Raw genomic sequence first — 13,870 nt, 5'->3', positions numbered from 1 at the left:
CTGTTTCGTTAGCTACAAAGCCTAAAATGAGACGTTTATTAACACGGTCTCAGTGGCTAGGGATACCATACAATAATTCTGATTATCTGGAAACAATTATGTAGAGTAGAACTTTTAAACATTACAAAGGGCAGATGCAACATGTATATGGAGATCAAAACATAAACATGGCGTTTTAAAACAGTCCAACTTTACTCTTTTGTAAAACAACGCTGAATATATCGCATCTGAATTAAAAATAGTACATAAACGATCTTCCATTAACTTTACCGGTTTCAAAAACTCGTAAATAGAATAAAAAGTTGAGCATTAACTTTCAATTCTCTTCTGCAAAACGATTAACTTATAGCCACAGCTCAGAACACAATATATAACTAAGCTATGTATGTCCATTATTTTATACTCCTGCTTCACTTGTTATTACTTTGACAAAGCCGTTGATAAACGAGATCAGGTATTGGGGCGTGATTCATATTTGTGAAGTACCAAATTCTGAATGTATGGTAAATTTCTTTCGATGGTTAGACATGATCAAAGAGTGAGAAAGTGAAATGGACGGTGAAACCACATGAAAAGGTTCCAGTATATCTCTGAAAAGAAGTTGAATCGGAAACTCAAAAAGCATTGCTTAAAATCATTTTGGAACATGTCTGTTAAGTGTTAACATAGCAATATTGCAAAAAAGTAATTATAATAGATCGGGACCGCTACGCCCAGTTAAGGGACAGAACACAAACACATTCCTAAGGTCTTAACCAATGCCTGAACACAAACATATTTAAGGCATTGGGCCGGCTTACATCCATGTGGGTTTAATTCCTTTATTTTATTGTATCTACGTTTTGTTTGTATATCGTTTACATATACACTCACGCACGCACGAACACACATGCGGACACATACATGTACACATACACTGCTGTAGGGTTTTATTTTGGGAACGTTGCCTTCTTGAAACGCTTATTCATGAACAATCCATGTTACTTGCCGACTGTGCACGGTTGCATTAAGTGCCCGCCTGTATCAGAAATAATGCGTGTAAGAGGATACACACTAGTGGTGATTCACTCTTTAAGTAAAAGGAAAACATTAAAATCGGTTAAATACAATTCCGAGGCAAATGGGATATATCAATAGGCCTTTGTCCAATAAGCTTCCATAAATGCATAAATGATACGATTCAAATTTTTATATTTTCGTTTTCCTGTTGTAATGTATCAAATAATGATCTATTTTGGTATGGTTAGCTACAATAGTTGATCAGCTATTCCTAATTTGGTTGGTGATACAGTATAAAACATATTAAATTGACAGCTTCTGTCTCATTAGACAACATTGTCATTTTAATTTGTTTTGATAGATGCCGCGCTGCAAATTTCTTTAATGAGGTACGGATATAAACTATGTTTCAGAAATATTTTACCTGAATGGCCGATTATGTGTAGGGATAATTATGAAAAACAAAGTTGCCTGGTTTTTCGAAAACAAAATCCCAAACCATTCTTGCTTCAACATATTGAAAAAAAAACAACAACAAATTTTGTGCTCCCTAAACCGTGAAAACAATTATAGATCCCAATTCAAAATTAATGTCCGTCACTCTGGTTAGCCTTTTCTATGATATTATAACTAAAAAGAACATTATTATCGCTTGGTAATATACTGTGTGTTTGGCGTTTTTCAAAACCATTATAGTCATATAACCGACTTCGTAGTGTTTCCTCACATAAACTTGACATGATACGAGGGGTGTTCAAAATTTATATGAATGCAACTAGGCCAATATCTCGCTTTTAACTACGATTTGCGCAAAGTAGGTACATGTATCGCATAGAGGGTTGTGTAAGCTCTCCATTGATATAATACATGTTTAAATTCGTTCAGTCTAGCTTTGATAATAGCTCGATTAATACTATCTACTCGTGTACACTAAAGCTAAAATGGTTAGGAAAAAGTCTCCTTTCACTGACCAAATACAGTCCTTTATCAAGAACCGCTGTATTCTTCGTATATAGGCGAAAGGCATATTTAATGAAATATGTCGTTTTTATGGGAACAATGAATTTTCTTTTTCATTTGTCACACGGTGGTGTAAGAAATTTAAAGTGGTGTAGATTCAGTAAAAGGTGCGCCTCATGCACGCCGTCCAAAAACTGCAATTTCGCCAAAAATGGCTGAAAAAGTAAAGGATTTGATTGCTACCGATGCAAGATTCACAACTAGGCATATAGCTAAATGCGTTGGTATCTCAGTAGGAGCTGCCCATACAATTCTCAGACGTGGTTTAAAATGAGAAGGATAAGTGCCAGTTGGATAGCCCATCTCCTTACAAAAGAGCAAAAACTTGCTCGGGTAAGAATCGCCAAACAATTGTTGAAACAGTAAATACAACAATCGATCTTTCGCAAATATCATCACTGGCGATGACTTGTGGGTTCACTTTTATGAGCCCAAGCAAAAGATACAGAACAAAATATGGGCAACCAAAGGAAGCCAAAGACCTTGCATAGCAATACGCACCATGAGCGTCAAAAAAAATAATGTATGTAATTTTCATGTACACTAAACAAATTTTCAGACGCAACATTATTTCGAATTTCAAATTTAAATCGGTTCTGCATTAATTAATTAATTTTAAATTTTGTAGGAATGTTTTTTAATTTGTGACGCTTTTCACATTTGTAACCAGCGTCATGTTTATGCAGTTAAGTTATTTCACATTTGTGACTGTTTTCAAATGTGTCACCAATTTACATTTTGGATTCCTACACTCAACTTCATTGGTTTTTCATTAGTTTAACGCCTTTTTAGCTGTAGTTTGTCCATACGATTTTGCCTTTTGAGACATATTTGATAGAAACAGCCATTTTATTTACAGTTGCAATTAACCGTTCAATCAAACGCCGTATAAGCAGGCGATTCCTTACTTTGAACGAAACTGAATTTAATTTACTGCAAGATTCAGGAAAGACTGCATTTGTCGGAATGTAAATCGAATTGATACCACTCGATATAGACAATCTGAAATACGTGTCTTATTAGGTATTTTTTGTTCTTAGAATAAATCAATTATTCCCCATTTAGAAATGAGCTTATTTGATAATAATTCTATGATTTTCAAAAGGTTTTATTATTAGCTCGTCTGAACTTAGATCAGTGTAAGACCACCATTTATAAGTAAGACTGTCGTCCTGCGTTAACGGTTTTATATCATTAAAGTTTTCTAATTGCAAGAACTAGTCAGTGTTACAGAGTTACCAACGTGCCCCGCCTACGGACATTTTTTACAAAACATACTGCATGCCGACACAACATCTAAGTAATTGGGCAACATACTAACAATGTACAAAATGTATGTGGATTATAACTATATTGTATTTATATATAATTCAGGAAGACATTATAAAGTTTGAAAATGTCTGGAAATCTATAATTGGTGAATGCTTTCAAATAATAGTATCTGTATTTTAAAGATTTAATGGGATTTCATTTTTAAATTGGTAGAGAAAAACAAATAAAAATAAAATGAAATATTTATATTAAAGGGAGGTAATTGATAATCAAATGAAACGCTTGACACTTACATGATACTAAAAAACCTGTGTTTAAATTACACACCTGAAAAAGTTTTCAAATTCTACAGTTGGTCAATGCAGAGGTGCACTATATATCAACCTAATGTGTTACAAACATAGTAATGCTGCATTTACCTACGTAAACCATTAAGTTATAACTTGTGCCTGGGTTTGCAATCTACAAGTCTGCACTTGTTATTAACTTTATATATATATATATATCAATACCATTCATTTTAATGGAAACATAATTTCATTTTTAGATTAGTGGGAAAACAGATATAAAAACACATGCCTTGTACTTTATCATGTAAAAGGGAGGTAATTTCATGTACAAAAAATAACTTGGGTGCCTTGACCTTGGACCTAGGGTCTCGGTCTTATGCATGACATGTCGTCTCATTATAGGGAACATTTGTGTCAAGTCATTTTGAAATCCCTTCTTGGGTTGCAGAGTTATGGACCGGACACGAAGTGTGACGGGCGGAAGGACGCGGACGGACAGACGGAAGGACGCAGCCTATTTTTCTGACCCCCTTCTTCTAAAAAAGCGGGGAACATTTACACCAAACCATGTTTGTAGTATGTTGAGGCCGTTTGAGCTAAAGTGTAATAAAATTTAAACAATGATCTTCACCACACGTTGTCTGCGATATCTTGATACGAATTAAGTTTTTTTTTCCAAAGTTTTCCGCTCGATCCCGAGGTTCATCTTGACCCTATTTACGGACCACCAGAGCCAAAATAAATCTTTAAACGCCTTTTATTATGATACACAGGATTGATCTTGATCAAAGTTTGTCTGTATAATTATTGTATAGACATCAATTTTGTACAAATGGTCTTGCCCACTTGACCTCTTGTAAGGGCAGGCAGAGCTAAATACAGAAAATTCTGATGAACCACATTATAGATATCCGCATCTTGGGATAGACCCTTCCGCTTGTTCTAACGGTCGCGCTTGGTACCTTGTAGGGACAACAGAAGCAAAGGACAAAAAGGAACAAAACACTTTTAATGCGGTCATTACTTTTTGACCACGGCTTAAAGCTAGTAATAATATCTACAAAAACACTTTAACTGAACAGAACTTAATATTTACCAACAAATGAAGATTTTGGGAAGGAGGAATTACTCAGATCAGGACAACGAATGAACATTTTTTGGAGGAATTCAGAGTACGAATTACAATGCACTTACATGGATGGTTCAGAAAAGGATAATGTTTGATCGTGCTGCCTTTTCATCTTAAACGAGTAGAGTCTAGTGTTGGAGAGGTGATTATTTATTACCCTTTATTAAATGATGAAATGTGATCGTTATACATTAACTTTTTAGGGTGGGAATGTTTAAAACATTCCTCTGAAACACTGCAATACCAGTGAAAAGACATCTTCCACTGCAAGAATGGATCTTCACCGTACTGGACGCCATCTTGTAAACATACTATTTCTCTTTTCGATAAAGAATAATATAAAGAATGGGCTTAGCAACCATCATGTTTTGTATTACCTACTGTGCACTAAATTTTGTTAATGGAGCGACCGTACTGAATATTCTTTTTGCTCCGCAAATACAGTATGAAGTCAATATAATCACTGGCTTTATGTGCAAATGGAAATAACCGGCTCGCAGGTAATAACTGCCCGGCGGTAATACAGTCAAACAGTGCTACCTCGAAATGTTACGCCCGTCTTTGATTACCTCATCTTCGTCTATAATAAGCAACAGATAATTCCATTACTGACCGAAGTATTTACTGAGCATTTAAAGTACTATCATTCTGAGGCAGAAATTGGTGGAATTTAAAAAAAAAATATCTCTGCCTTTTAACTGTTCATTCTGAGTAGAATGCAATGTGTTTGAAGGCATTCGTCTTTAACCTAAGATTCAAGTTGGACGTTTGTCAGTTGTTTCCTTCCGGAGAACAGGACGGTACTGGTACAAGTTAAGAAGCCGACTATTTGAACTTCTTTTCGCGTGTTGCTGGGGAAGGGAGTTTGAGGGATGGGATAAGTCGGCGGAGGGGGTATACTCCGTGTGAACCAAAGACAGTTACTTTTGTTTTCAAATATTTTTGATAAAGACATACGCTCCGTAGTGAATAGTCTTCTCCATAATTACCTGAGCTATATATATGTGTTGAATTACTTCCCCGTCTTTTATTGATATATATTTATACGCACTGATGAGCCATTCATGGCGAAGCTAGTTTGTGAAATGGCTGTTCGGTGTATGTGGGTGCGTCCGTCCGGATTTAATTGTCCGGACCACAACTTGGACATGCATGGAGCAATCTTGTTTATATCTGGCATACGTGTTTAACTCAATGAGATGGGTTCTCATGTGCAAAGCCCAGGTTCCTATCTCAAAGGTCAAGGTCACAGATAGGGGTCAAAGGGTGGGCTCGACATGTTGCCCGTTGGCATCTAGTTATTTAGAAGTTAAGAAAATCTAAACGTGTATGTGAAGCCATTTTATTATTTTACGTATTTTATGTATGTATGATATGTATCAACCTTGTACAAGTGTCATGGTTTTCAGGAATGGTTAAATATTTGTTTTCGGTATGTTGAACCCAGAATATTTTTGCAATGTTCCTTTAATAAGGATCCCAGCCCCATTCCCCACCCCAAGAATATCAAATAGTCGGCCTCTAAACAGCCGACATTACAGAAAGAAATTAATGCTGAAAAATAACGTTAAATAAAATAAAACAAACGTGTCTATTAACAGCTCAGACATATTGTTTTAAGCTTCTCGTAACAATTTGTGGGAAATATAATACACGAGTTCAAATGTGTGTATTGCCAATACCGAATGGGAAAGGCGTCGTTATCCTACTATCTGGCTTGGTTCTACGTCAAGTCTAAAAATAAAATAAACAGCATAATTGAAATAACTTCAAATTCATTCTGAATGTACATTACAATATTGATATTGAACATAGCATTGTGCGTTTTATATTTTATACTCGATAAAACAAGATACCAACGTTACCCGCCTAGGTTCATTTTATAGCCAATATAAACCCCTCTTAAAATTTTTGAGGCAATAAGCTTAAACGTCCATCAATCATAATTATAAAGTCCATCAATTATAAGTGTATATATTACATAATTCATAAAGGGGTAGGTAGGATGAAAATGTCTTAGATTAGACTTTTAGATTAAATTAGACTTTTTTGCATTTAAGGCCACCGGCCCTTACACTGTAGTATAAAACAAGCATACTATATTAGATAGTAAAATATGTGTATGTTGTCATGATAGAATGTTCAGGTAAAAGTCTTTACATATGTATATAATTAAACAACACATAAGTGATGACATGATGTTACATCTGAACATAATAACATGACATTGTAAATATACACTGTGCTAGGTTGCATTGCATACCTAATAATTATAAAGTTAAAATATTATTTCAGAGTGTAATTTCATGGAATAGTATATAAACTGTGATAGGTTACGCAGCAACAAGCAATTATTACTAGACATTTAAACATTAAATTTGTGTATAGTCCTTCTTAGGTATGCGAGTTTTCTCATAAAGTGGACATTCCATTTTACTCGAATTATGACCCTTTCTTAATTTCACGAAGTAGGTCATGATAGTGAACGCATTTGGTGTGTTCAACTCCTCATACACGTTTTGAAGAAATGGATTCAAAGTTTCTCAGATGCACAACCTTCTAGAAAGGATGGGTTGTGACCATTTTGACCAGTGTCTTAACCCTTTGATAATTTCACTATATAGGGTACAATAAAGACATTTTGTGTGTTACACTCCTCATACTCTTTGAAGAAATAGATTCAAATCTACATGGGTGAAGAATCTTGATATAAAATTAAGCAGTATGTGGTGGCATTCGTGTCCTATGTACATAATTCTAGTTTTAAATGTACCTACTGTAACTGCACATAAAAACGCAATTTAAAGCATAATAAAAAAGTTACAAATATGTTCACACAAACGTTAAGGGTCAGACCTCGGGAGTTGTGAACAATCTGCACTTTCTCGAAGGTAAATGCAAAATTCAGTTGATATAAGTTCTTTGATCACAAAATTTGCAAATCACATTCACACTCAATACTGGGACAGTTCAATAAAATAAAATCCAAATAGAAAACCAAATCAAATAGCAGAAAAGAATAAAACATATATCCGTCTTACTCTATTTCACATATGAAGTTATGTTCAGTTTCACACCATCCATCATCCCAAAGTCCAGTTTCACCATATAGTGCCATACAGTCTTGATGCTTGCTCGAATGATCAGCATTATTATTAGGTTCGCCAGGCTTCCAGTTCGTATACTGAAATATACAGAAAAGCATTGTGTGTAGTTGAAATTAAAAAGTTTATTAGTGCTGTTGTCCTTTTTGTGGTCAATTCATGTATAAATGGTAGAGATTGCAGTTTATACTCCCATCGGTAACTAGTAAATGGATAATGTACTTTGTATTTTCGAATAAAGAACTAACAAGATTCGATCTTAGTCAAAATACTGATTGACAGAGAATACTAACTGCTTTGTTTGATACATTGGGGGTAATTAGTTTGTAGCTGCAATTTCCTAACGACTAAAATCCAAATTATTGCAGCTCGATGTCTTAGCTGTTCGCCCTCTGATAAAAAGGCTATTGTAAGAGTCTGTTCAAGTTATCTTTCACTGGCACTGCCAGTTACTTATGTCATTTTCCAGAAACACAACGGGGGAAATTACCGAACATAAATGTAGAAAAAACTACATTTTCTTTTTTTGTTTTTGCAAAAATCACCGTTAGCTACCAGTTGTTTGGAGTACACTGAACAGGGCATTTTGACAAAGACGTTCTAGTCCGCGCGGAGTATAAAGATAATATTGCATTTTCACTGGATAACTTTAGAAACGACTGGTTAAGCGATGTTATAGTGCGCAAGCCTTAGGTGTGAGAAGTCTTGGGTTCGAGTCCCGGCTAGGCATAAAATCAAGTAAATTATGTCCCTTTCTGTTCTTTCTCTTGATGCCCAAAACAATTTACAAAGTCTACCTACAAACTACACACTCTTAGGTAACATATTGTACATGTATTTATTTTCAAAAATTAAATGGAAATTTGCCTGACATTTAAACCATATTTACTTTATTTCAATCTGTATTTCATAAAGTTAGGTACTTTCTCTATAGATACTCCCATTATTTACATTTGACTTGAATGACATAGTATTCTTCTCATACTAAATGCACCACAAACAGTTATAATCAGCCATCTTTGTAAATTTTGGACAGTTGTCGATTGCCTATGTGTAATTACCGAGTAAGTACATGACAGTTATTGTGCAGAGTCCGGTAGTATCAGCTAGCATAACTAGCAGCTGTTATGCCAATAAAATATTTTAAGACCCGGCAAAAAACTAGCTTGAAGTATTTCCTTTAAATATTTAAACAGGCTCTCTTAAGGTACCAAATACTGAGCATATGATACTCTTAATTTAAATGCATTTATGTTCTTTTATGAAATAAATGCTCGTTATTTTTAGTAGGATTGTTGTATCTTATATCACGCCTATTCGGCTTCTATTGTTCCGTTATTTACCCATCAAATTTTATTCGTATTTATAATATAGCACACCTTGTTTATGCATTTCACGCACGATTAATTTCGTGTACTTTTATAAGTCAATCGCAAACGGTTCATTCTTTCTCTTCTCTTACAGCTGTAGAAGACACATTGCAGAAAAAATCCCCACCCACCTCGCCCTATTTTCTTTTCATTGTTATAACATAATTTCTGCCGCCTAGTTATATATTTTTCAGCTTCAACGCCTCAGGTCATGCCATATCCGCCGGGTTAACATACAGTGCCAGATCAACCAATCTTGAGCCTGGTCAATATACAGTGCCGGGTCAATGTACAGCGCCGAGTCAATATCGAGCGCAGTTACCTTGGGACATAATATTGTGATTGTGACACAAACAGTGCTGGTAATTTTATCAGATAGTGAATTATGTATTCAGTTGTGAGTTCTGCGGATGGACGGTACGGATATGTCTGTAACTAATTTAAAGTGCTAACAACATGTATGCACATGTATATAAACTTTTGTTGTATCTTTGCAAAAACATTTTACATACCCTAGCTGTTTGAATACTCATTCAACTGAAATTATGTAATTGCCTTATTTATCAGTCGTGACTAAAATTTTATTCTCTCTTCTTAACATCATCGTAAAACAAGTATCATGCAAGTTGTAAAGGAGATACTGGTCTAATGCACTCGTACAGGAGAATTAATTTTGTTTGTTTGTTCAAATTTTTTTTTTCTCCGCAGTCCGTGTTGATCACGTGAGCTATATAAAATTTATATGATCCACAATTTTGGCATGCCTTTAAAGGTTTGATACTGCGGTAGTATCTTAAAATTTAAGCTCACTTCCTAGGTTGGCCACTAGATCAGCATCTTAAGTTTGGCGTTCGACTGGCCTTCACTTATCATTGGTGTTAAGGGCGTGCGCTTCTTAACCGTTAGAGGGGGCCTTGACCTATATGGTCGGCCGTTCAACCAAATTCCTCGAATTGACTGTATCTTATATTAAACAGGGATTACAACTCTTCGGCCAATTGATCTTTGATCCGTCGAAAGTTGTTGATAAATGTGTACTTGTAAATCAGTACTCATTGCATATTTTATATATTTGTGGATCACTTTGCTACAAACCTCTAACACTTGGGTATGTTGAAACAGACATCACCCCCCTGTTTATGTTCTTGAGTGCCGCTTAGTGCAGTTGATTGCTTGGAGGGTTAACCATTGCGTGGCACAATGTGCCCGATCCTCACCTTTGCTTCCGTGTCCGTAGCGTACAATATATAATTAAACAGATTTATTTATATATTTACCTTTAAATGGTAATAATTCATCAGTTTTTAAAAAAAAAAAAAAAAAAAAAAAAAAGTATTCTCCTGTATTTTTGCGTTAGATATCAATTTATCCTTCAGTTTCTTATCTATAAGGATGAAAACATACACAAAATCAGTTAAACAGAACGTCATCATCATTATTTAAGAGAAGTTGTTGAGCATCTTGGCCTCGATTTCTTAGTAGTTGTTCCTGCCTAACTCTATGTACATGTATTTCCCCCTTACACCGTTTAGTGCAGGTCTAGCTTATTGAATAGTTCTTCTGCACCCTGGCGTTGGCTATTCGGTCTCTATGCACCTTGGCTGGAGACTTTTCCTATCATATTCCATTTCATCATTGTTATAAGTCTTACATGTGCCATGATATTTCAATTCTTTTAGAACTTGCTATCTTATATAAATTTAAAAAATAAAGTCACGGCCTTATTCCACTGAATAAGATTTTGTTATTTATGTTTAATAGCCAGAAGCGACGGTCATCACTTACTTGTTCAATTAATTTCAAACTTATAAAGTAGTCAAATTTCTCTGGTTAAGTCTGGCTCTCATCTTTGGTAAGTGTTTGACCGATGCTTCTTATATTCAGTCCCTACTAATAAAATAAACGTATGATTCTTACCTTGCCCCTCATCGATGTGGGTTCGAGCCTTACTCAGGGCGTTGAATTCTTCATGTGAGGAAGCCATCGAGTTGGCTTACGGAATGTCGGTGGTTCTACCCAGATGCCCGCTCGTGATGAAATAATGCAAGGAAGGGGCACTTGGGGTCTTCCTTCACCGTCAAAGCTGGTAAGTCGCCATATAACCTAACATTGTGTCGGTGCGACGTTAAACCCAACACAATCAATAAATAATTTCTTACCAGTACTGGTTTAACAGCTTTCGCCCAGATCCATTCCGTTTCAGATACAGCATCTGTTCCTCCCATCCAGTAATAGAAATTTGGGTCTGTAGAACTGCCTGCAAATACAAGCATTTGCGACCTGCTAACATTCGGAAACCTTAAGGCACCGTGGCCTCCAGATCGTACGACAACGAAAAAGATAAATAGGTATCAGGAAATTCATGTTATATTTCTTAAAAAGGCGTTGAAATGTAATTACTGACATACGATGTGGAAACATGAGAATTAATTGCGGTATTTTTTACTAAATTTACAATGAAAATACGCTTTACACTAAGAAAACTGCCTTGGCGGTATTGATAAAGACATCGGACGCGGCGGCCCGGGTATGGTATCTTTTTTCATGTTTTTTTTTCTTATCTGGCATTTATAAGACAGTTTAAAAACAAACAAAAAATCATATTCTAAAGTTCATAAAATGATCAAACTTCAGTTTCAAAGAAATATCATTATCATATCAATCTTGAGGTCAGTGCCTTAAATAATCTCATAAAGATATGTCTCGTGTATAAAACCCTTTGCATAGGCAAGAATATTTTGTAAACTGTTGAGGAAAGAATAAGTTGTTTTGTCATTTTTAGCAATTTAGGGCGGATAGACTCAACAGTGTAAATTTTAGAATTATGGCTATAGTTTATCCAAATATCACAGCTCAAACAGTTAACTTACAAGATATAGAAACTAACTGCGCGCAACAGCAGTTATTTTAACGCGTGTAATAATACACAACATGATCACCAAGTGTAAGGTTGCCTACATGATTTCTAATTTCTAGAAAAAAAGATTCTCAGAGAGGATTTTCATAGTCAATGTAAGTAAGCCATTTGTGAAACATTTTGGTTGAGGGCCACTAAAGGCAAATTGGCCATGACTGAAATCTCTCAATTTATTTCCGTATGCAAAAAAATGTAAATACTATTTTGAAGTACTGCTTAAATGTTCTTTACCTTTCAAGTTATGGATATACCCAGCCAAAAACTGCTGTTCACGTGCAGACTCGATGAAGACTAAATGTGCGCCGTATGCTTCACAATACACCTGCGTATTGAAATGATGTTTTGAAGCTAAGTTGAAACAAAAAATACGACCTACATTTTTCTGTTTGTCTATTTAAATTATAATAAGCTTTTAAATTGGCCAACGCGACTTTCACACTTTGAACACTAATTGCGGCCTTGACATGGCATGAACATAAAAAGACAGAAAGAGTTACTATTGAGAGATACTGGTCATTGTTGATACAAAAAAGATGGCGGGCCTCAGACGTCTACTAAACAGACAGATAGTTTAAATATGAACAAATCATTATTATTCCGCAAGCATATAACTTCATCGTATATTGTTTCGATATGTTAATACATGGTTCTGCTATGTATGACTTCTGTATGAAAGAACACTGCTGTTCGTAAATAGTTCAACAACTTTTACTACTAACAGAATAGACTATCAAAGTGCCTGATAAAGTATTAGCTTTGTACATATAGACAATCCTTATCATATATACTGACAGCTACTTAGTTCAGCTTATGTCCTTTTTCTGGACTAATTTTTCATATTTCAAAGTTGAAGACAAACATGCCATGACCTGATAACTTACAAGTGCGTCTGGCCAGTTAGCTAGATCATGGGCCGCTATGTAGCAGGAGTCGTCGTGACGCACATATCCGTTTGGGCATTTAGTAAACGTTGGAGGTTCAATATAGCGGCGGTCTGCAAAACAAGCACTTTTTGCAAATATTAAAGATGAATTATCACGGAACAAAATATAAAACAAATTCGGGTGCTTATTTTTCAAATCAGATAAGTAGACTAAGATTACCAATTCGATGGTAAAACTACTCTTTACATACAACCATTTTGTTGCAGTCTGTATTGTCCCAGTTTGTTAGGTAATACATAGTGTCGACAGAAACCTCAAGTATTTGACGTCATTTCAAAATGTATTAATTCAGTTGGTTATTGCATTATGTATGCAGCTGAGAAATAATTAACTGACTGCAGAAACTCATGAAACAAACTCTACAATTGTGTTAAAGGAATCAATCGAAAAGAAAAAAAAGACCTTACTTCTTTCTTTGGAATGATGTTTGAGTATTTGCTTCAGTTCATCTTGAACGAGGTATTTTACACGTTCCTCTGACATAGAGCAGTTCCTTTCCTGTCCATGTGCAGTTGCACATACAAATGAGAGAAACAACAATGCCGCAATCGCCATGTTTTAAACACAACTCGTCTACTTTCAGTAGAACTATTTTGAAAGATAAGAAGTATACTTACCGTCAAAGGTGACGCCCTATTACTTAAATGGTATATTTGCGCTAAAATCCAGATCTATTAGAGATGAATGCTTGATTGCCATGCACCATTACAAATGCCCGAAGATGTGCACGATTATCTCTGGGCTTTTATGCTGCATACCCGATGATCATTCACATCGTAGGCAATTGTATCACAATCGCGCAGGGCTATAGTATTACTCATTACC

The 13,870-nt window shown here is 35.3% G+C and overlaps 1 protein-coding gene across 1 annotated transcript; it reads right to left on the bottom strand.

The window, feature by feature from the left end:
* Window positions 1-6,304: 6,304 nt before the first annotated feature.
* On the bottom strand, window positions 6,305-13,622 carry LOC123552990 (galactose-specific lectin nattectin-like). The gene is made up of 6 exons (XM_045342741.2): window positions 13,453-13,622; window positions 12,983-13,095; window positions 12,333-12,423; window positions 11,344-11,441; window positions 7,752-7,894; window positions 6,305-6,444 (listed from the first exon to the last, which is right to left on the bottom strand). The coding sequence occupies exons 1-6, from the start codon at window positions 13,598-13,600 to the stop codon at window positions 6,411-6,413; spliced, it is 627 nt and encodes a 208-aa protein (XP_045198676.2). The 5' UTR covers window positions 13,601-13,622; the 3' UTR covers window positions 6,305-6,410.
* Between the last annotated feature and the right edge of the window lie 248 nt (window positions 13,623-13,870).

The sequence above is a fragment of the Mercenaria mercenaria genome, chromosome 4 (assembly GCF_021730395.1).
Source record: "Mercenaria mercenaria strain notata chromosome 4, MADL_Memer_1, whole genome shotgun sequence".
Lineage (NCBI taxonomy): Eukaryota > Metazoa > Mollusca > Bivalvia > Venerida > Veneridae > Mercenaria > Mercenaria mercenaria.
The sequence above is the reverse complement of the archived record's forward strand: the minus strand, read 5'-3'. Positions and strand labels throughout refer to the sequence as shown.